The 23692-nt window shown below is 36.3% G+C and overlaps 1 protein-coding gene across 1 annotated transcript; it reads left to right on the forward strand.

Moving 5' to 3' along the window:
- The first annotated feature begins 8182 nt into the window (after positions 1 to 8182).
- On the forward strand, positions 8183 to 15096 carry LOC107569457 (voltage-dependent calcium channel gamma-1 subunit-like). The gene is made up of 5 exons (XM_016255558.1): positions 8183 to 8561; positions 12537 to 12611; positions 12886 to 13023; positions 13259 to 13512; positions 15030 to 15096. The coding sequence occupies exons 1-4, from the start codon at positions 8327 to 8329 to the stop codon at positions 13486 to 13488; spliced, it is 678 nt and encodes a 225-aa protein (XP_016111044.1). The 5' UTR covers positions 8183 to 8326; the 3' UTR covers positions 13489 to 13512; positions 15030 to 15096.
- Positions 15097 to 23692: the final 8596 nt, after the last annotated feature.

Consider the following 23692-nt stretch of genomic DNA (forward strand, 5'->3'; position numbering starts at 1 on the left):
CACGTAGTCTCGGCTCCTCAGCGAAAAACTGATGTGCGTTTGCACGCGCTCTCCTTTTATACCCGCGCTGAGGGGGCGGGGTGAGCATGGCGAAACACGCACGCCAACTGTCATTGGCTTGTTTACTTAAACATTCGAAGGTGATTGGGCTCTCGGGCGAGATCCCAATTCGTCAGTCACTGACGTAACGTCTCCGTTCCCTCCTTCAGGGAACGAGGGTTACACAAGTAACCTAGACGATTCTTCTCTAGATAGACAGTTAAAATTTTATTAAATTTAGATTTAATTAACTAGTAACTGAGCAATAGCATTCAGGAAGGATACATCTAAGATAGTTAAATTCGCTGAGACGAATTGAAGATTGGTAAACATAGAAAAAGAAGAAAAAGAAGGACAAGAAAGTGAAAAATCAGAAACCAGGGATTAGGTTAAATTCAAATTACTTCACACTGCATACACACATGCTGTATTTAAAAGCTTTAATTAAAGAGTGCTAACCCCTAATTGTTAAAGCTATTTGGTAGCTTAGCCTAAGATTAAACTATGCTAAGTTGTGTTAGCTTAGCTGCTTCAGGTGGTTTGTTTACAACATGGCGTCGCTGCCATGCCTATTTCAAAGAAGTTGTCAACAGTTTTAAATGGGGTGCTTTCAGTCCTTCAACACTGGAATAGTAACAGCGTTTACTTTTCTGTAGTCAGTACAAAACCTAGCAGTGCCGTCAGTCTTCTGGACTAACAAGCATGGGGAGCTCCAAGGACTGCAGCTAGATTTGGTGAGCCCATGCTCAAGCAAATAGTCAACCTTGGCTCTCATAACAGCTCTCTTCATGGTGTTCATGCGATATGTATGCTGTTTAATCAGAGCAGAATCACCCACATTAATATCATGCTGCAGAACTGTAGTGCGAGAAGGTACATCACTAAACAAAGAAAGAAAATCATTAATCTACTGTATAATGTCACCCCTTTTTGTTCAGATAAATGAGATAAATTAGATGTTAGATCACTTAATATCTCAGAATTCTGAAGTCAAGCACATTGCTGATGTGTATGATGGTACACTACTCCATCATCCTCAATGTCAGCATCATGAGTAGCATTTACATCTCTGCAGGCCATCGCAATAAGAGCGGGAACAGAAGAAGCAACATTCACTGAGATTTTTCTACAGTGATATGCTTTTAACATATTCACATGACATACATGAGATCTTCTCTTTCTGTCAGGAGTACTAATCACGTAGTCAGTGTTACTTCACTTTCTTAACACCTCATAAGGACCAGAAAATGTGTGGATAGAGCAGACCCAACAACAGGCAGCAGCACCAACACCTGATTACCCTCTTGAAAACAGCACTGAACAGATTTATGGTCAAAATGGCACTTCATATTTACATGTACAGTGGCCAGCAATCTTTAAAATGTCTAAAGTGGACTATCGAAATAAAGTGTAACCATCACTTTCAACGTCTGGTGAAAACACTCGAGAGTGCTTGGCTCTCTGGATAAGTGCTTGTGATTCTGTGAGAAATATTCAGGGTTGTCAACACTTGTGAAAAGAGCTTTTGAGAGGAAATTTGTGCCTTGATCAGTTTGCACAATTTTTGGTGAACTAAATGTAGAAAAAAAATTCACAATTGCTTTAACAATAACAGGCGCCGTGATTTTTCTTAATGGAATCACCTTGGGGAAACGCGTAGCACTACACATTATGGTCAACAAAAATTGATTACCGGTCTTCATTTAGGTAGAGGCCCTACACAATCAACAATAACATGTTCAAAATGTTCCCCTACGACTGGAATAGGAACGAGTGGTGTACGGGGAAATACCTGGTTTGGTTTACCAGTGATCTGACAGGTGTGGCAGGTGCGGCAAAAGTAAGCAACATCAATTTTCAAACAAGGCCAGAAAAAGTGTCTTGAAATCCAACTATAAGTTTTCCTAATTCTTAGATGTCCCGAAAGATCATGATCATGAGCCAGAGACAAAATTTACTGACGATAACATGAAGGAACAACTATCTGATACACCACATTCCATTCAGAATCATCTGCAACATCAGGGCACCACTTACGCATCAATAAGCCATTCTCAACAAAATAGGCAAGTTTTCTCCCTTGTGCTTCCCCTAAGGGAACAACGGCAGAGAAACATTTTCGCAGAGTCGGAGCCGCTTTCTGTGCAGAAATAATTTTCTCACGTGTCATGGGCAGCCTCAAAGCATTCAAACTCATAGCTGATGACCTTTCAACTGCCTTACTTTCATCAGGTAACAATACATCATTTGTGAATTTAGGTGCAATAAAAGAGGAGGACAAATCAGGGGCATCCTTTTTACGAGCTTGAGCCCGTGTAACATCACAGACAGGGAAAGTTTCAGGATAAGTCACTGCCAGCTCATCGGACTGATCCGACACAACTGGGTTGTCAAGAACCTCCAACACGGGAAACACCTTCCCACCAGCCAAGTCATTGCCAAGGATAAATTCTTCCCCTCTCACAGGCAGGTATTCATGCACACCTACTTTCACAAATCCTGTACACAGTTCCGACTGCAAATGTATTCGGTGTAATGGAACTATAACCAAACTCATCTCTATCCCCTGTATCAGCACATTTCTGCCACAAGATGTCTGCTCAGAAAACGTCAATAAACCTTCAACCACAAAGGCATTGTGTCAGTAGCACAAAGCATTTTAATCTTCACCCGTTCTGTAGGCTTACCTGTAATAGAAATTAACCCTTCAATTAGAAACAGTTCATAACTAGGGTCTGGCCTGTCACAACACTCCACTTTGACAACATAAACAGTTTTCACAAATCCAACACTCTTAGTTACAGAACCCTGCTGCTTTCATTTCAACAGGACATTCAGCAATTAAATGGCAAGACTTGTGGCAATAAAAACATTTTCGGTCTTCTTTTGGCTTCGAAACATTTGATTTTGGTCATGGCTGGTTAATCAAGCTAATGGGAATAGACGCAGTTTTATCAGATTATTATCCTAAACAGCTGCCTATAGGCTTCTGGTACTAATTCGTAAGTGCGCAGGATTGCAGCCTTCACCATATCATAATTTAAGCTTCTAAGGATAAAGTAGTGCAAACCTCCTGAGCCTTACCAGTTAATTTGCACAGCAACAACAGAGGCCACACTTCCCTAGACCAATTAAGTGCAGATGCAATGTGCCTCAAACACACTAAAATACTTGTCAACTTCTGCCTCTCAAAACTGCTGCATGGCAAAGATATGCTTACTGACATCAAAGGTGGTTCCCCGCGACTCAGTACCCGACGAAGCATCAGTGGCCTGCACAGGAAGCAACTGGAACAGGTGCATTTTTGGCTGCATTCAACTCCAGTTCACGCAAGCTTGATCTGCTTTTCTGCCTCAATTTCCAGCCTGAGAACCTCGAGTCGTATTATAGTTTTATAGTGTTTTTACCCTTTGTGTGGTCCAAACCTGCAACTTATAAGTGACCAGTTCAGGTTGATTTATTACTCTATGAATGTTCCCAACTTGACATACCAAATTGAATACAATACTTGAAGTCAGTACAGCAATATTGCTGAAATAATGCTGTTGGGTAAACTAGTTTGAATATAAAATATCTATATGATAATATTTGACAAGCATGTTTAACAATCTGAAGCTGCACCTGACTCAATTATGGTGAAGACTGGACAAAAATAGCAGGAGAATTATTACTGAAATCACATCTGTCATTTTTGCAATAATATACAGTATGCCACTTGACCTTACACTGACCCACTGTCCATGCTATCCATTAACCCATCCATCTTTCCATTCATCCATCCATTTACTTTGTATACCCGCTTATCCTCTGTAGGTCATATGGGAATGCTGGAGCATATCTATACATAATTCAGGATGAAGGCAGGGATAAAAATAACAGAAGAAAAGTAATCAGTGTTGGGGGTAGCACGTTACAATTATCGTGAGTTACTAATAATATAACGCATTACTTAATTACAGTAATTAGGTTAATTTACAAGAAAATATCTGAGTTACTTTTTCGAACAACTAACACCAGTTAATTTGTTTTTACACGCTGTGCAAATTTGATGGTGACTGTCATTAAGTCTAGACTAAATGTGAACATGCATTTACTTATCTCACTTGGACAAAAACAGAATCAGTGTTCCTCAAAATGAATAAAAACTGTGAAATGCAAACTAAGAATATGATGCAAACCTGCATTAATTAAAAATGTTAAATAACACAAATATCCTTTATGTTTTTAATCCCATTTTTTTAACCAGTTTCGTTGACCTTCAATGATCTAGTTCAACCATACTACTAAGCAAAAAAATAAACAGCAGTAGGCGAACAATATGACTCAGCTCTACACCAGAGACTTGAGTTTTGACTTGGACTTAAACTCAGTAACTTGTGAACATGTCTTATTATATATACAAGGCTGTGAAGGGGAGTAAATTTCAAAAGGGTGGCCCTTATCAGTTCCAGTTCAAAGCAGTCACATTTTTTAAGGGAACACAATTTTTAACTCAGTAGCCTATGAAAACTATGTGAGTTCTGCATATACTGTAAATGTAGCAGCAGGGGTGCCGCTAAGGAAGGGAAAGTTAGGACGACTCTAAGGACCCACGTATTTTTGGGGCCCCCAGAGATCTGTTTTATTAGTAGTAACAGTAGTATTAGTAATGTAATAGAAATGATAAATGTATCTACCAAAGAGTTACAAATTAAACAAAATTACGGCTTATTTCTGCGTTTCCAGCAAAATTATCTCCCCCCATTCACTGCATGGTTTCGTCCCGTCCTACGTAGCCTAGAGTCACGAGTGAGATCCTATGGTGAGATCAGATGGTAAACTAACTGTCAAATTAGAGATGTCTTGGAGTTCGAGGGGGGCAAACCGAGCCGGATGATTTGGTCAGACACACTTTTAAACACATTTTAGTTTTGCTATAGAAAATCTACAAATTCACACTCTGATTACATAGAGCAGCAGCAAGAAGCGCGTGAGATACACTGCACGCGAATTATGGCAGCGCTTCTATTTTGACACACTAAACTTAGCAATAAACACGTTGAAAATAATACATGATAAGCATGTCTGTCAAAACGATCTCAAAGGAGGCTTTTATTAAACAAATCAAGAAGTGAATTACTCATCCACTGTTAAAAAAATACTTTAGCTGGGTTTCCACAGGCAGGGTCACCGTCCTACGTAGCCTAGAGTCACGAGTGAGATCCTATGGTGAGATCAGATGGTAAACTAACTGTCAAATTAGAGATGTCTTGGAGTTCGAGGGGGGCAAACCGAGCCGGATGATTTGGTCAGACACACTTTTAAACACATTTTAGTTTTGCTATAGAAAATCTACAAATTCACACTCTGATTACATAGAGCAGCAGCAAGAAGCGCGTGAGATACACTGCACGCGAATTATGGCAGCGCTTCTATTTTGACACACTAAACTTAGCAATAAACACGTTGAAAATAATACATGATAAACATGTCTGTCAAAACGATCTCAAAGGAGGGTTTTATTAAACAAATCAAGAAGTGAATTACTCATCCACTGTTAAAAAAATACTTTAGCTGGGTTTCCACAGGCAGGGTCACAATTATCTACTGTGTATGAAGCTAAAGGTTTTTGGGTTAAGGTTCATAATGTAGAACATTTTTAACATTTTGTATGCTGTATGTGCATAGGTAGCTAGCAAACAATGAATACAGCTGTTAAGCTAATAGTCACATTAGCTAAGTAAGATCATGATTGAGAAATGTTGGATACTGCTGGAAATGCTGCTATGGGGTATCCTATTTACTATTTTAGGATTTTTTTGTTTGCCCCAGTGAAGCATTTCTATTAATATAACTGATTAAGTAATCAAACTCATTCCATATCAGCAGAATAGTGTGGTACAGAAAGTCTATGTCCATAAAACAGGTTCTGAATGAATTATGTTACTGATACCTAGGCAGAAGGTTTACCTTCCAACAGGACAATGACCCTAAGCACACAGCAAGAGTGGCTTATAGACAACTGTGTGAATGTCCTTGAGTGGCCTAGCCAGAGCCTGAGCTTGAACCCAATCAAATATTTCTGGAGAAACCTGAAAATGTGCATCTGCCCCCATCCAACCTGACAGAGCTTGAGAGTTGAACAGGTGAGGTAAAGAATGACAGATAATTGCAAAATACTGATGAGCAAAGCTTGTCGCATCAAACAAAAAAAGACTTGACACTGTAAAGGTGCTTCAGCGAAATATTTAGTTAAGGGTATGAATGCATATGCAATATACTTATTTCAGTTTTTTTATTTTTAATAAATTTACGAAGTTGTGACAATTCTGTTTTTGCTTTGTCAGTATGGAGTATGGAGTGTAGATTGATGTGGATAAAAAGTAATTTAAAGCAGTTTAACATAAGGCAGCAACATAGCAAAATGTGAAAATACTTTCGCAAGGCACTGTCTGGACAAATGTATTGGGACATCCCCTTCTTTAGAACAGAAAAAGGCACTTCCAAAACTGTGGCATCAAAGATGAAAACATAATTCATGTATTTTAATGTATAATTTCATGTATTCTGTCTATTTTCACAGTTTTGGAAGTGTCTAAAATGATCGTATGCATATGTACTAATCATTGGTGTTTGGCGATGAGTTTTTTTTTTGTTTTATTGAGTTTTCCTAGTACTTTGGGCAATATAATGTATGTTTGGTGTGGTAGGGGGTCCAACCTCATATTCTTTCAAAGGCCCAAAATTGCTAGTGGCGCCTGCAGGCAGTATCTACTGCATGCAACAAATCCATGAAAAATGCACAAGTACACAAAAATACACAATCATCATTCTTCCATGAGAATGTCTAGTCTGAAGTCTTTACACACATGTAACACTTCATCATTTGCTGGAGGTGTGGTTTATCATGGCTGACAGCAAATGCTGGGAACTGCAGTTACCCAACACCCATTCATTATGAGGAAAATGAAGAGGAAAATCCAGCAGATTCGGCTGTTTTTGAATTTTTTTTAAAAAATCAGATTTTTATTTTCTGGACTTTTAGAGTTGAACTTTTATTTCAGTGTAGCACTATTGAGACTATTTTGAAAGCTCTCATAGAATTGAATGGCTATTTAACCTATCAGCTGTTCTACACTTAAAATATACTTTAATTAACACTTTCATGAAGTTTGTTAAGAGTTCAATTTAGTCCAGTTTGCCTCTCACATTATATTCAATCCCACTTATACCTAATGATTAATTCTTGTCATGGAATTGTCACACCCTAGTAAAGCCAGATTAAACCTGATCTGGCAACAGCCAGACATGACTCACAGCACACATATATAGAAGCCCAACTCACCCCCCAAAGACCTCATGTGAGACAAGTCCGTTTGGTCATCAACTTTACTGACGAGCCCCAACAGCTGCGGTTTGAGTCTGGCCTCTCGGCATAAATACTAGGACACTGGCATTTGGCTCCTTTTATCCATGCACAAGCACAGTGCTGCACAGAGACCTTAAGAATCAAGAACAAACTGGGCCAGGTTTCTGTTCTATTCTGTCAGGGATTCTTACACTGAGTGTAAGAGATAATCTTGTGTCGTTTTTCATTTTATTTGTCCATTAGCAGTGGATACTGGACAAAATGCAGAAGGAAACCAAGACAAAAATCTTGTTTATGAGGAAAATGAAGAGGAAAATCCAGCAGATTCGGCTGTTTTTGAATTTTTTTAAAAAAATCAGATTTTTATTTTCTGGACTTTTAGAGTTGAACTTTTATTTCAGTGTAGCACTATTGAGACTATTTTGAAAGCTCTCATAGAATTTAATGGCTATTTAACCTATCAGCTGTTCTACACTTAAAATATACTTTAATTAACACTTTCATGAAGTTTGTTAAGAGTTCAATTTAGTCCAGTTTGCTTGGAATGATTAATTCTTGTCATGGAATTGTCACGCCCTAGTAAAGCCAGATTAAACCTGATCTGGCAACAGCCAGACATGACTCACAGCACACATATATAGAAGCCCAACTCACCCCCCAAAGACCTCATGTGAGACAAGTCCGTTTGGTCATCAACTTTACTGACGAGCCCCAACAGCTGCGGTTTGAGTCTGGCCTCTCGGCATAAATACTAGGACACTGGCATTTGGCTCCTTTTATCCATGCACAAGCACAGTGCTGCACAGAGACCTTAAGAATCAAGAACAAACTGGGCCAGGTTTCTGTTCTATTCTGTCAGGGATTCTTACACTGAGTGTAAGAGATAATCTTGTGTCGTTTTTCATTTTATTTGTCCATTAGCAGTGGATACTGGACAAAATGCAGAAGGAAACCAAGACAAAAATCTTGTTTTTTGTGATCATGGTAGGCTCAGTGTGCATGTTAACAGCAGTGGTGACAGACCACTGGGCCGTGTTGAGTCCTCGAGTGGAGAACGTAAACACAACATGTGAGGCAGCCCACTTTGGCCTTTGGAAACTTTGTAAGAAATACATCTATATTGAGGATGAGGAATTCGTTGGTAAAGGCTGTGGACCTATCAGCTTACCGGGGGGTAAGTGACAAAGCGAAAAATGTTGATCAGATAAACAGGACTCTCTGGATCTCTTGCTCGATATCATATAAGGACTCTGCATAATGATTATGTAATTGGTTTATTATTATTATTGTTGTTGTCTTCACTTTTTGAGGTAAAGCAGGTGAAACATTTATTTTTAAAGCATCGAGGCTAGTTAAAGTGAAACTGGAGGCATCTGATTGAAATCTAATAAGGTATAAGGTATTTTGTCTAATTAGATTAGGCTATTAGTTAATCTTTAATCTATCTGGTTATTTTAATTGGTACACAGTCCCTACCTCCAGATCCCTATAGTGTGAAATTGATTTTTATTTTACAACACCGTATATAGTGTAATGCCAATAACCAAAGCAGTTAGCAAAAGATACATGTTAAACAATATGGCAAATGAAAAATGTTATACTGTAAAATGGCAAAGAACAAGTGCAAATACCACTGTAGTGCTAAAGAAAATGTATCTGTAAAATTCTCATTTACTCTCATTAACAACTATTATATAATGTTTAACAAAGCACTATATATGCATGTACATGATTCAATATGAATATAAAAATATATAAAGTTAATCATATTTCTAATTCTTCATAACTGTCTAATAATGGCTTTAGGTATTATATAATAAAAATGTTTGTTAATGATTAATTAATTATTTATCAAAGTGTTAGAGAAGAATTATACAGGGTTTAGACAGAATTCTACAGGATCAGAATAGGATTAGGGTTGACACTGTATCTCCATAATTTATCCCTATCTTAAAAGCTGATGATCTAAAGGTCTGTTTTACATGTATGAAATTATTTGTTGACAAACTTAAATTGTGCTTACATATGATGATGATGATTATATTTGTACAAAATTAACATAAAAATTAAAATAATGGATAAAAAGGCATGGATAGCATGCCCTGCATACATGGAAATTCCTTCAGTCATTTATTAGATAATTAGACAATTAATAATTTGTTTGTTAAGAGAATGAATGTGCAGAGCTGTAATCTAGGCAAAGGGTGGCTAATTTGAAGATGCCCAAATATAATATTTTTATTTTAAAGTGTATAAGTTTATATATATGTAAGAGATTTTATTTATTTAACAGTTTTAGTCTATCCATTATTCCCACACATCCTTTTGTTTAGTTTTTGTTTGTTTCATAGTTTTGATGACTTTACTATTAGTTTGTAGAAAATAGTGGATAATAGAAGAAAATTGTAATAACAAAGAATAAGTAGATATGTCCAAAACTTTGATTTGTAGTAATAATAATAATAATAATTCCTTACATTTATATAGTGCTTTTCTTGGCACTCAAAGCACTTTACATAGAAGGGGGGATCTCCTCAACCACCACCAGTGTGCAGCATCCACCTGGATGATGGTTTTTTGCTCACAAAAAACAGTTGTAGTACTAATAAGAGGACCATGCCATCCCACAGTATAGTCACACATTTTACATGACGTAAACTAGACTAAATTAGACTACTAATCATTTTAACCACAAGTTAAATATTTAAAGCAAAATATTTGTTTCCTCCAAACTTTGCCCAAATTTTGCCACTTCCTCCTTCCAATGATTGTGCAATTGGAGAGTCTTCACACAAAGAGTTCCTTAGTCTTTTAGCCCTCACTCAATCCATAGTCTTCTAGCCCCCAGTCAGGCTCATAGCTGGTCTGCAGATCTTCTGGGATTTCCCTGTCTGTGGGACTTGTTTAGGTGCTATGACAACTCCGGCATGGAGATCACTGCTAAAGTGGGAAAGCTGTAAGCAGAATGACAGGAAGTGCCTAAAAGGTGTGGACTATCAGTGACTCTGAACCTGACAGACAGGAAGTAACAATGCCTTGATTAGAGAGGTTAAAACACACACACACACACTAAACACACACACACATATATATATATATATATAGAGAGAGAGAGAGAGAGAATTATAGATATATATGTTTGTATGTATGTATAGTGCAAATATTGACAGATACAGTTTACACAAATAGAAATAGCAGTATTTTATTTGCTCTAATTATATTGTAAGAGGCTATTTATACAATACTTACAGCTATAATAACACCATGGTAATAATGATTATTATTGTTATAATTAAATGGATTAATTACATTTAAAATGAAATTATTAAAATCATAAATTTATGCTGCCTTCATATACCTAAAGCCCCGACACCTAACACTAACCATATTAAATATGCTGACCAGTAAAAGTGTAAAAAAAAAATATATATATATTTTTTTTCCCCAAAACTTGAATTCAAGCTTATACTTCAGCTTGAATTTAACAATTTAATTTACTTTTTTTAACACGTTAAAACATAGCAGCTGTGTGAGAGTGTGTGTGACTGCCCTTGTAAATGTAGTCAGTAAAAGCTATAATTAGGCTGTGTAAATAGTCAGCTGTCTCAAGAGGGGAGACACTCTGAATTTAAGAGCGGTACAATTCCTAATGATTATTATTGTTATAATTAAATGGATTAATTACATTTAAAATGAAATTATTAAAATCATAAATTTATGCTGCCTTCATATACCTAAAGCCCCGACACCTAACACTAACCATATTAAATATGCTGACCAGTAAAAGTGTAAAAAAAAATATATATATTTTTTTTTTCCCCAAAACTTGAATTCAAGCTTATACTTCAGCTTGAATTTAACAATTTAATTTACTTTTTTTAACACGTTAAAACATAGCAGCTGTGTGAGAGCGTGTGTGACTGCCCTTGTAAATGTAGTCAGTAAAAGCTATAATTAGGCTGTGTAAATAGTCAGCTGTCTCAAGAGGGGAGACACTCTGAATTTAAGAGCGGTACAATTCCATTACTGTGACTGACGGTCACATCTGAGAGAACAGTATAGATGCCTGCCACCTTTTTCTCAACACAGACACACCTATTGGCCCTCAAATAATACCCTTTTGACTGTGGCCCAAATCATCAGGAAACTCTATAGGGAAAAATTAAAACTTATATTATACTAACAGTAACATATTTTTTCAGAACATATCAAGATTTCGCTGATCTATATCTGTAGTATTAGTAAATATAAAATAAATTATATTTCTTCTTCCTCTCCCTACTTTATTGGTGCTGCCTTGCAAAACAGTTCAAAAAGAGGCATTGATTTTATTTGAACAAGAGAGGATGTGGTGGTACAAACTGACAGGCAGGTTTGAAAGTACAGGATAACAAAAAACTTTTACAGTCATCACTTTTTAGATCAATGACAGTTTCAGGGAGTGCGTGACTATTAAAAAAAGAATGTTGCAATTAGCTTTGCTCTGTGTCATATTAAACAAATATAAACATAAATTATCTTGGACAAGTGATATGTGCCTGAGAGGCTGTTTTTGTGCCAATCATCGCATCAATAAAAGGCACTTGATTCTACCGTTTGTTTTTTATTTGGAACAACATGAAAGAGTATCTCAACATGCCACGCTGAACTACAGCAACATATTTTGTCAGTCATCATGGGAAAATATAGTTGTGAAACCAGACCTACATCTCATCAGTCATTTCTTTAAATAAAGTAATACCATTCCAGGTGAACAACACCAGACTGGAAGATTTTGTTACAAACCCTTTCTCCCTTTTTACATTGATTGTCTCATTAAAGCATTGCAATCTTGTCTTCTGCCTCATGTGTTCATTCTTTGTCACACTGGCAGCGTCATGGAGCCAACTCTGAGACTAACAGTTGTCAAATAACTCAGCATTTATATTTAGCTGCTCGTGAAATTACATGAGATGTAAAAAAAAAAAAAAAACCTCTGCAGTTAACACTTAAGGAAACAGGTGACTCACACAAGAATTCTTGTGAGGGCTTGAATAGCCCCATGCTAATAATAAGACACTGATCAGCAAAAGTGTTTTATTTATTTATTTATTTTTTCAGAATACAAAATATATTTTTACTTAAACATTGTTATATATTTTTTTTCCAGAAATCAACTGCTCTTACTTCAGACACTTCACACCAGGGGAAGATTCTGAGATCTTTGAAGTTAAAACTCAAAGAGGTGAGTTCATAGTCAAACCAATAATAGCCTGAACTGACTTTACATTTTATTGTATTGGTTGGATAATGATTTTGTGCACCATTACTTCTGCTATATGTACTTTAAAGGGTGATGAAATGGGAAAGAGTCATAGGTATAGTGGACAGTTATCCACAAACTAAATTAAATGTTTCTAAAGACTTCTAAGACGGAGCTCTGAAGCATGATATATTATCATATCATATTTGAAAATCATTGTCATTGACATGTAGCTCTTGCTGATTTCTCTACTCAGAATACAACATCTCAGCAGCTGCCATAGCCATCTTCAGTCTTGTCTTCATGATTCTGGGCACATTGTGTGTGTTGGGTTCCCTCAGAAAGGGAAAGGACTATCTGTTCAAGCCTGCCGGCATGTTCTTTGCTTTTGCAGGTAGGATGGAACATCTAATCCTTCTCTTACAAATAATTTACATTACACACTGCATTTTAGAAAATTACCTTACCGAAAAAAGTATTTGGACACTTGTTTAAATTGATAACAATCAACATTTATTTTAAGAAAAGATAGCACAAATACACTTTGCAGTTAAAACATTTCACAAAAGAAAAAAGCAAATACTTTTGAGGCCACTGTGCATTGATTTTCATGTCTTTTCTGTCCTCAGGTCTGTGTGCTATCATCTCAGTAGAGGTAATGCGTCAGTCAGTCAAGAGGATGATAGAAAGTGAGGACACTATCTGGATCGAGTATTACTATTCCTGGTCTTTTGCGTGTGCGTGCACGGGTTTTGTCCTGCTCCTCCTCAGTGGAATTGGTCTGCTGCTCGTCTCCATGCCACAGATGCCTAGAAATCCCTGGGAAACCTGCATGGATGCTGAGCCCGAACAGATATAGAGCAGGAATTCCAGATGCCAGCAGGTAAACCATTGTCTCACAATATATCTAGACCTCTTTGATACAATGTCAGAGCTTGACAAGCAGAGGTCATAAAATTAGCTCAGTTACTTCCTTTTTTCCTCTTGCATACTGGCACTGAAGAATGTAGGTGTGTAACACACCCTTTTACATCAGACCATGCCAGCAAGTAGCCAAGCTTTTTGATCTTTATATTATTATTATTTACATACAAATGTATTAATCTTGGAAATGTAATATGAAGAGTGCAGCTGGCTTTATGTTGCTAGAACTTTGTGTAATTATGCTTTACATTAACAGACATACAGGAAAGTTTACGGCACTGGAATGTTTTAAATGGAGAAGGGTTGCAGAAGAATTGTGATTGTGAGCATAATGAAAGATTGAAAAGATTATTAACATCTGACTAATATTTTGATGATTATGTATTTGGAAACGTTCATCTGCACTAATTTGCAGATAGTAAATAATAAGAAAATAAATCTCAATATGCAGTGGTGTAATGCCACAAGTTTTTGCTCCAGAAAGCATAATTCATTTCCTGTAAATGGGTTTATTTTTATTTTATTTTATTTTTTAAGATGTGTGAATGCTACTTTGGTATTATTAATAGTCATTTTAACAATAATTCTCTTTTGCCTGGGCACAGTGATGTTCTTAACTGCCCTAAACAGAATGTAAATGTTTGGTCTGCTGTGGTTACTGAATGCTTGGCCAGACATTTTGGAATAATTTCAGATCTTGCAGGTGCAAAGAAAATGGCATCAATCTCACTCTTATGTGAAACAATAAAACTTTCCAAGTCTACAGCTTCCTGAAATGAACCCACAAACTGTGTTTACAAGCTTGAAATGGAATGGCGTGCTCATTATTTTTTGAGAAGAATGTACTTCTATGATTTATAATTTAGGACCTTCTCAGGAATTGTGGTCATTTTTGGGTCTGCACAAGCCTTGTTTATCTATGTATCAAGCTGTAACCTGTAGATCAGAACAAATCTGCACCCTCTTTTTGGATGGTGAGTCACCCAAACTGCCCTGTAAAAAAAAATCTTAATATTACATTTACTGTCTATTTAAATTCATCAGACTTTTTGAAATTAATTGAAACATTATAGAACTTTTTAATCTGGTTCCTCAACAAACTCTTTTATAAAGTTGGCAATAGGATTTAGAATGTGGGGATCAATGTCACTGACAAAACACCAATAGGGTGTCAGATCCATAGCTTTGTGGGAAGTGCTAGGGCAACCAAAGTTTGAGTCCCTGCTTGTGGTCCTTTTCTGATCATGTTCCTCTCACTTATCTCCTCTCACTTTCTGTCATTGCAAAAAAAAAACTTTAAAAAAAACACCTGCTGGGTGAGCATACTGACAACAAAAAGCAAAAACGTTTGTATTGGCAGTTTGAATTGTTTTTTCAGTGTCCTTTTACCACATTCTATGGAAAATTCATAAAAGCCATGTTTAATTTGACAGATAAAGCTTTGTAATTATTTCCTTTGATGTTGTTTGCATGCAGAACAAGAGACCATGGCTGTTTGGATCGTGTTATGCTGTCCAACAGAATAAATGTATTTCTGGTCTTACAACCCTATGTCATGTATTTCTAATAAAAAAAATAAGCTAACTCCCATGTTCACATCAACGTTTATTCTGCCTCTTTTACTGTGATTTATTCAAAAGTGGCATAAAAAGACTGAGAGCTACAAAATTGATTTCATGTACACCTGCACCAGAGGTATTGATGCATTTAGATTGAATTGCATTTACTGTATTTATGTAGCTATTTTTATGGTTTTACTGCATAATATTATCTAGTTTAACAGTCATAATTTAGGTTTCCTCCATTTTGTGAATGACAGCTGTAGCTGTCTGATCTGCATGCTAATTATTTTCTTTCATTAAGAACTGTATGAACCACTTATGTTTATCATTCGTTTTACCACTTTATAAATTTGATGTCAGTTAAAAGAAAAAAAAACATTTGTCAACCAATCATACATGCTGTATGTATACTAAAGCAAAATTAACTAGTGAATACTTACAAATTAAATATTATTTCATAGTATGTGATGATGTATCTACTGTAAGTGTCTTAAATGTCTTTTACTCTGGTGAGTCTTAACTTTCTTTTAATGCCATTTTATGCCATTTTCCTGGCACATTTCAGAGTGAATAGAGTTTTGGTAAAGAAAGCTTGACAGTACTGGTCAAAGTCGTCAACTTTATAAATATAGTGCTTTATACAAAAGAGATCATTTCAAAGCTGCTTCACAGAAATAAACAGGGAAGTAACAGAATGAGTGACGCCAACATCATCGAACATAAGATAAATCAAAATTCTGTTATAAAGTAGGTATAAATAGACAATAGTGTCATTATTCAGCTCCATTCAGTTCAGTTCAATATCTGTGTAAAGATCATCAATTAATAAAACAAGTTAAATTCAGTGATAAGCAGCTCAGTTGAAGACAATAGTGCAATTACTTAGCTCCAGTCAGTTCGATGTTGATTCAGTTCAGTTCTACCAGAAAGACTCAGAGACAGGGTTGCCAGGTTTTCACAACAAAACCTGCCCAATTGCTACTCAAAACTAGCCCAATGGTGTTTCGAGGTGGCTCCCCCGGTAAAAATCGCGCTTCGTGGGGTAAAATTCACGTTTTTTGCCAGGGCTCCTCTGGTAAAATTTGCATTCCAGTGGCAAAATGAAGTGCGAGTGTTAAAGTAGCCCAATTCCAAAGGAAAACCGCGGACTTGGCAACACTGCTCAGAGGGCAGGTGAACATCTACGTGATATTTATTCCACAAAGAATTAACAGATGTTAGCAATCTACAATGATTCATGTCTAGGTGTACGGAAAAGTTCTTTGGCGTAGGCCCTGCTCTTTCCAAAGATTGTGCATATATCAGGATACTAATGTAGCAATTGCTGTGTTTGTCCTGAAAGGCTGCAAAACTCCTAAGAAAATTATTTAATAACTGATATAGTTATGTCATGTCATATATAATATATTTATTTTTTATTTTACATAATGATTTTCCCCCCCACATTTGAGTGCATAAAGCAAATATGACGCTTTATGTCATATTATAAATGTGAGATGTCATTCTTAAATGTGATCTTTTTTTATGTAGCACTCAGGGGATTCGCTGGAATCAAGGCTCTAGGGAGATTTCTGAGGTCCTTTTAGACTTTGGGGACGCCAGCTGGGCTGAGGTAGGAACAGAGGAGTCCTATAAGCAGATTTTCCCACTAGAACTTGAAGATGATTTCTATCGACAGAACTTCCATACATTATTCATTGGCATTATAGCCTACACACTGTCATAATTCAATTTCAGTCAAAATTAAAATGATAAAATTCTATTGGAAATTATCATTGATTTCTCATGGGTTTGTTGTTAGATCTCTGCAAATGATTCAGAATGCAGCAGCACATCTTGTTTTCAATTAGCCTAAGTCACATCGATTCTCATCTCTCTGCACTGGCTTCCAGTCGTGGCTCGCATCAAGTTCAAGACATTGATGCTGGCCTACAGAACAGCCATGGGCTCTGCACCCTCCTACCTCCACTCACTCTTACAAGTCTACATGTCCTCCAGAAGCTTGTGGTCAGGAAGTGAGCGGCACCTCGTGGTGCTATCGCAGAGAGACTCAGAATGGACGCTTTCTTTCACCGTTCCTTGCTGGTGGAATGACCCATCTAACTCCATCTGGACAGCCGAATCCCAATCAATTTTCAAGAAACAATTGAAAACTCATCTCTTGTTGTATTCCTCAACTGTACGTCGCTTTGGATAAAAGTGTCTGCCAAATGAATAAATGTAAATGTTAGGCTACAGTAAGAACATCTTTACTGTATATTTCATATTAGCTGATTATTCTCAACATGCACAACATTCAGATTTCTCTCATGTTTCCATTTGATAGATGATTCAGGTTGTGAGTGCTACAAGAAAAATCAACACTCATGTACTCATCAATCATGTGCACATTAAACTATGCCAGAAACATTCTTTCAATTACTGAGTAACAGCGGATGAAAGGGAGTTAACATTTGGGGTTAGATTTATTCCATATAGACTAGGATCCAAAAATGTATATAAAAAGATTCACAAAAATTAAAAAAATAAAAAAAAAAGTTTGAACTTGCTACAATTGGTCAGGGCAATGTGGCTGTCATCTGGAGTCCAAATTACATTATAGTGCCATCCCAAAGAGGCACAAAATCACTTTCACAGACTTTCACCTTAACTGTTCCCTGCTGGTGGAATGACCTGCCAACTCGATCCAAGCAGCTTCTTAAGAGCCTTTAGCCATCTTCAAGAAATGTTGCTAACACTAGCACTCTCTATTATGTTTTTTTCTACGTACTTGTTTTCTTTTTATTTATTAAATGTTTCTCTAACATTAGTTTTCTCTATTCTTTTTCTATTACTTGTGTTTTTTCTTATTAAAATAATAATAAATTGACCCTCTAAAACTAGCTCTTTATTCAATTTCTATTCTATCTACTTTTTATTATTTTAATTTATATATATATATATATATATAAAAACTGTGTCAGACTAACCAGGATTTGTCACAGCACTGACATATTGTTGCTCTTTTTCATTGCTTCTATTGTCCTCATTTGTAAGTCGCTTTGGATAAAAATGTCAGTGAAATGATTCAATTTAAATGTAATGTAAATATAAATCGTGTGCATGTCTTGAAACTAGAAATCCACAAAGCTGTGCTGTGATCCTCAAATGCACATATGAGGGAAAATGCTCTCATGAGCATCAGCTGTCCCCCTGCAAAAGTCCTGAACGGTTTGCGTGGGTCTATGGCAGAGAATATCCTGGTCTCCTTTAGAGCATAAAAAATTTATTTTTATGTATGGAAGTGGAGGAGTGTTTCCTAAAATCAACATAAATCCGAGTTTCCTCTGAAATAGCATCACAGATGGCAAATGGCAGTCGACACAATTTCAATTGAACATGCTAAACATCAAGACACACTTTGTTGTGCTGGACTTTGACAGATGTAGAAGTGGAAGAAAGTGCAATACTGTTAATTTCCAAATGCAAAAAAAAAAAATTATTAAAAAAAAAAACTATTCAAAGATATCATTGGCTCACCTGGAGCTTGTACAAAAGAGTTGCAGATAGTGCAAGCATAACCAACTTAGTCACCAATATGTTGTATATTTCCTTTAAAAAAAGATAAATCATAAAGGAAGGACATAAAAGCTCATGCAGATAGTATCTCCATTCTTTTACACAATTTCTCTCTCCTCTCTCACTCCTCATTTATGGAACAAATCATCCTATACTCCCACCTAGTGGCATAAAATTGCGTTTACCACTGAAGTCCATTTTAGGTGCAGATTGTGGTATAAACTGTGGGAAAATTTTTACAGGTAGATGTTTTCGAAAAATCCATGATAAAGAAAATGCGTAATGTGGCATCCTGAGAACCTGAGCCAAGTAATCTAAAGATATGATTTTGTGACACATGGTTTCTGAAATATAACAAAAACATTTAAGGTTCTTTACATGTAGTAGGTTCTATTTAGATCCATAGCATCCTGAAGAACCCTTTTATGCTGAAATGGTTCTTTGTTAGAGTTTAGGGTTCTTTATTTTTTTTAAATCTGTAAATGTCAAAGCTCCTCATTACTGATTTTCTGGAGCTCAGTGATCCAACTACAGACTGTCAACTCACTCTCAACAGGTAAATGATTTCATTCTTTAATTTAAATACAAATTTAACTTTAAAATTGTAACTGGTTTCCAAACAAACATGTTCTTTTCTCTTTTTAGTTTTTTGGTCATATGTAAGTGTGAGCAGCTCTGTTAAACTGAGGATCCTTCTCCACTTCTCCACTAAGTAAGCAACAGAGACATTGAATTTATAATACATATTGTTAGAATTTTCTTCATTAATTTAACACTAGAACTCTCTATTCTATTTCTATTCTAACTGCTTGTTTTCTCTTTAATTATTATTAAAAAAATAATAATAATTGACCCTTTAACACTAGCTCTGTCTATTCTATTTCTTTTCTATCTACTTTTTATTGTTTATTTATTATAAAAAAAAAAAAAATTAAAAAAAACCTTGCTATGTGTACTGTGTTAGACTAACCGGGATTTGTCACAACACTTATATTGTTGCTCTTTTGTCATGTTGATTGCTTCTATTACCCTCATTAAGTCGCTTTGGATAGAAGTGTCTGCTAAATAATTCAATGTAAATGTAAATGTAATTATTTACTAATTATTGGGTTTATGCATAAACATACCTAGTCACAAAAAAAATTAATGACTTTATATCACTTTTTCCTTTTAACATTGTGAAGGGCTCACATTCTGTCCATTTTTGCTTTTGGCCTTCATAGACATTATTGTTTTTACATAAACACATGGACAACTCTAAACTCAACTGTGTATTTCAGATGCATCACATCCCACAACCTCACCATCTGCAAAGAGAAACTGACACTCAGTCATACCAAAACGATGGACTTAAAGGCATCATATAGGATTGTGAAGATATTTCACTGGAACTTTGTCTTCATCACACCTATTTTTTGTTTTTATTTTGTGTTTTACTACTTTATGTATGTATGTATTCATGTTCAACAGTCACGTGTCAACTGTTGTTAAGAGCACTGACATTATTGCTACAATTTCATGTAAATAAAAAAGTACCTGATTCACACAATATGTTGTTGCTGCTGTTATTGTTGTTGTTATTTGAATGTAAATCCCCCCTCCCCCTGATTTCCCCCTGAATTACTGATTTTTTGGACTTCAGCCATCCAACTACACAGACTGTCAACAGACTCTCAACAGGTAAATTATTTCTTTTTTTAAAATGTCTTATTATTTTCAACTTTTAAACTGTAACTGGTTTCCTACCAGACGTGTCTTTTTCTCTTTTTAGTTTAAGAGAACATGTACGTGCGACCAGCTCTGTTCAGTTAAGGATACTTCTTTCTCCATCTCCACTAAGTAAATAACAAAGATATTGAATTTATGGTCCATATTGTTAGCTTTATTTATTTTATTTATTACTTGGGTTTATGCATAAACATAACATTGCGAAGTGCTCACATACTACTTTTGGCCTTAATAAACAATTGTTTTTACATAAACAAATGGAAGGAGGCACATTGTGACTCTAAACTCAATTGTGCTTTTCAGATGCTATCACATCCTACAACCTCATCATCTGCAGAGAAAAACTGCCACTCAACCACACCAAAATGTGACTCTACCTGTGAAAACCCAGCATAAGTCTTTGTGTGTGTGTGATTTACTGTTTTACATAAAATCGTCCTTTATAATGTAAAGAACATTCTGTGAAAATGTAACCTTGATATCGTTAATATTGACTGAGTAAGGCCATGTCAAATATTGAAATCATATTTTGATGCTTGTTATCTCATAATTAGATTTTGAGACTTTAGCCTGAATTTCACAGACAGGGTCACAAATACACATAATGATGGGCTTACAGGCATCATAGAGGATTGTGAAAATACAGTATTTCACTAGAACTTGGTCTTCATTACACTATTTTCTGTTTCTATTTTTGTTTTACCTCTGTATTTATTTATGTTCAATGTCAATTGTCATTTATTAATGTATTCTGATAATAACGGTTGTTAAAATCACTGTCATTTTTGCTAAATTTTCACATGTCATTAAATAAAATAAAAATACCTAATTGACACAACATGCTGTTGTTATTGTTTTTATGAAAACCTTAATAGAAGGTATGAGATATTGTAAGACCAGGCAAATAGAGGGCTAAAAAAAACAATAGTAATAAATAAGTTATTCAAATAATATTGATAAAACTAATATTAATTATATAAATATACTAATATACTAATATTAATGAAAATAAACTATCATTAAAAAGGTTATTTATAGCACCATTAAGGTTCTATATAGCACTGTCAAAGCATGGTTCTTTATGGAACCTTTTAAAAAGGGTTCTATTTAGCACCAAAAAGGGTTCTGCTATTGTTACAAGCTGAAGAACCCTTTTCTGGTACTGTTTAGAACCATTTTTCTTAAGAGTGCAGATGGTGGTCAACTAGATGCGCCCCAGAGACAGATCCTCTGTGAAGACCTCATCACCTCGACGACCATCGGCACAAGGCCACGGGAACCAGACAAGACCTCTGCACCTGTGTTGCAGCCTGCAATTAAACCACGCCATGCGGAGGAGAACTGGCCCCCTGCCTGAGCCTGGTTTCTCCCAAGGTTTTTTCTCCATTCACCGATGGCGTTTTGATTCCTTGCCACTGTCGCCTTTGGCTTGCTTAGTTGGGGACACTTGACTGATTGCTCAGACACTATTGGAAGAGAACTGAACTGGATGATGACATCACTGAATCAACAATGAACTGACTTTAGCTGAAAAATGACTGTTATAATCTTCTTGCATCATTGACAAACTATTTTCCTGTTTGACTCTGTAAAGCTGCATTGACACAACCAGTATTGTATAAAGCGCTATACAAATAAAGGTGACTTGACTTGACTTGACTCAAAGGAATGTGGGCAGAGCAACTCTCACTCCATTTCCCCAAGACACATAATGCCCATAAAAATGGACTTTTCCCTATTCATTCATTGAAAACCTTCCAGGAATGAACATGCCTATCTCTAGGACATTTTGTGTATGATTATTACTGTTTTTGTATATTGTCTTGTGTATTGTATACTGTTTAATGCATGCTTATGATAGAGCCACTAGTTAATATAACCTCACCCATAGCATGTTTGGTATCTACAAATTTATATCCTCCAAAAGCTTAGGTCACCATTGGCCCTTTGGCCCTTTGACCTGTGGCCATGAAAATAAAATTTCTTAGAGTTGATACGAAACTACACTGAATGTTCGCTGGACGAACAGATTTGTTGTTTGTAATATTAATTCTGCTACAGTTTCTACTGGCAGCTTATATAAATAATTATAATTAATTTTAATTAATTGTAATTATTTATATACATTTCCCTTTTGAGCTAATTTGCTACTATTGATTGCCTGATCTATAGCACGTCTGATTACTGCCTTTTATTATCCTTACTAGTTTATGTTTTGGACCTTTGGCCTAAATTTCACATTTATACCATTTACAATTTTGTCTGTCCATTCAGTTTTAGTATAAAGTATAAAAAAAGTATACAGCTTGAATTACATGAAGCCCACAATTATCTCTGCACTTGGGTCCTCGCTCTCCATATTACCAGCTCTGATATCTAGAGCAGTGCTTCTCAAATCTTTATTAGGTGATGGAATGCTTCAGCGGTAAAATTTGCTGACTACTTAACACCCCACATCTGGGGAACCACCAGCACAAGCAGTGTGGTAATTAGTGTAAAAATGTTTTCGTAGATGACATTATAATGTAGTTTACAAATAGCATGATGGTAACTCATGCACTAGCATCTTATAATAAACGCCTCAGGTAACGCATGCAACCATGGTTCCCCGAGAGGGAACGAGACACTACATCCTTTATTGCAATAGTTCTCAAACCCCTCACCACTGCACATTTTGTATGACTCCCTCATCAGAGTTTTCAATTTAAGTTCAATTTAAGTCTTGCAGCCTCTACTAATGAGCTGATGAGTTAAATCAGGTGTGTTAGATGAGGGAGACATGCAAAATGTGCACTGGTGTAGGGTCCCCAAGACAGGTTTGAGAACCACTGCTCTAGTGGACACTATGGGAAATAATATCAACATGACCGGTGTCTGAAACAAATGTGAAAACATTCCAAATCCATTGGACCGGGCAGCCCCGTGACATCATTAGCAGAGCATCCGGAAGTATAAGAGAGTGCCTGTAATGCACGTCATCAACTTTTTTGTCTGAAGGAGACCTGAAACAGGCAGGCTCTAGGCATGACAAGGGAACGCAGTGTCTCGTTCCCTCTCTGGAAGCCATGGTTACATGCGTAACCTGAGATGTTGCCCTTCAAGGGAACTCGCACTGTGTCCTCTAGTGGACACTATGGAGAACGAAATGCCCACTATGCCATGCTTCGGTGAATGCCTTTCCACCAGGTGAGTGAGCACCAAAAATAATGGCAAACATTTAAAAGGAGGCCAAAGAGCAGCTAGTCAAAGGGAACTGTCCACAGACAGCTACCAACTTTGATGTTTCAGGTG

The sequence above is a fragment of the Sinocyclocheilus grahami genome, unplaced genomic scaffold, assembly GCF_001515645.1.
Source record: "Sinocyclocheilus grahami isolate Dianchi unplaced genomic scaffold, SAMN03320097.WGS_v1.1 scaffold1347.1, whole genome shotgun sequence".
NCBI classification, from domain to species: domain Eukaryota; kingdom Metazoa; phylum Chordata; class Actinopteri; order Cypriniformes; family Cyprinidae; genus Sinocyclocheilus; species Sinocyclocheilus grahami.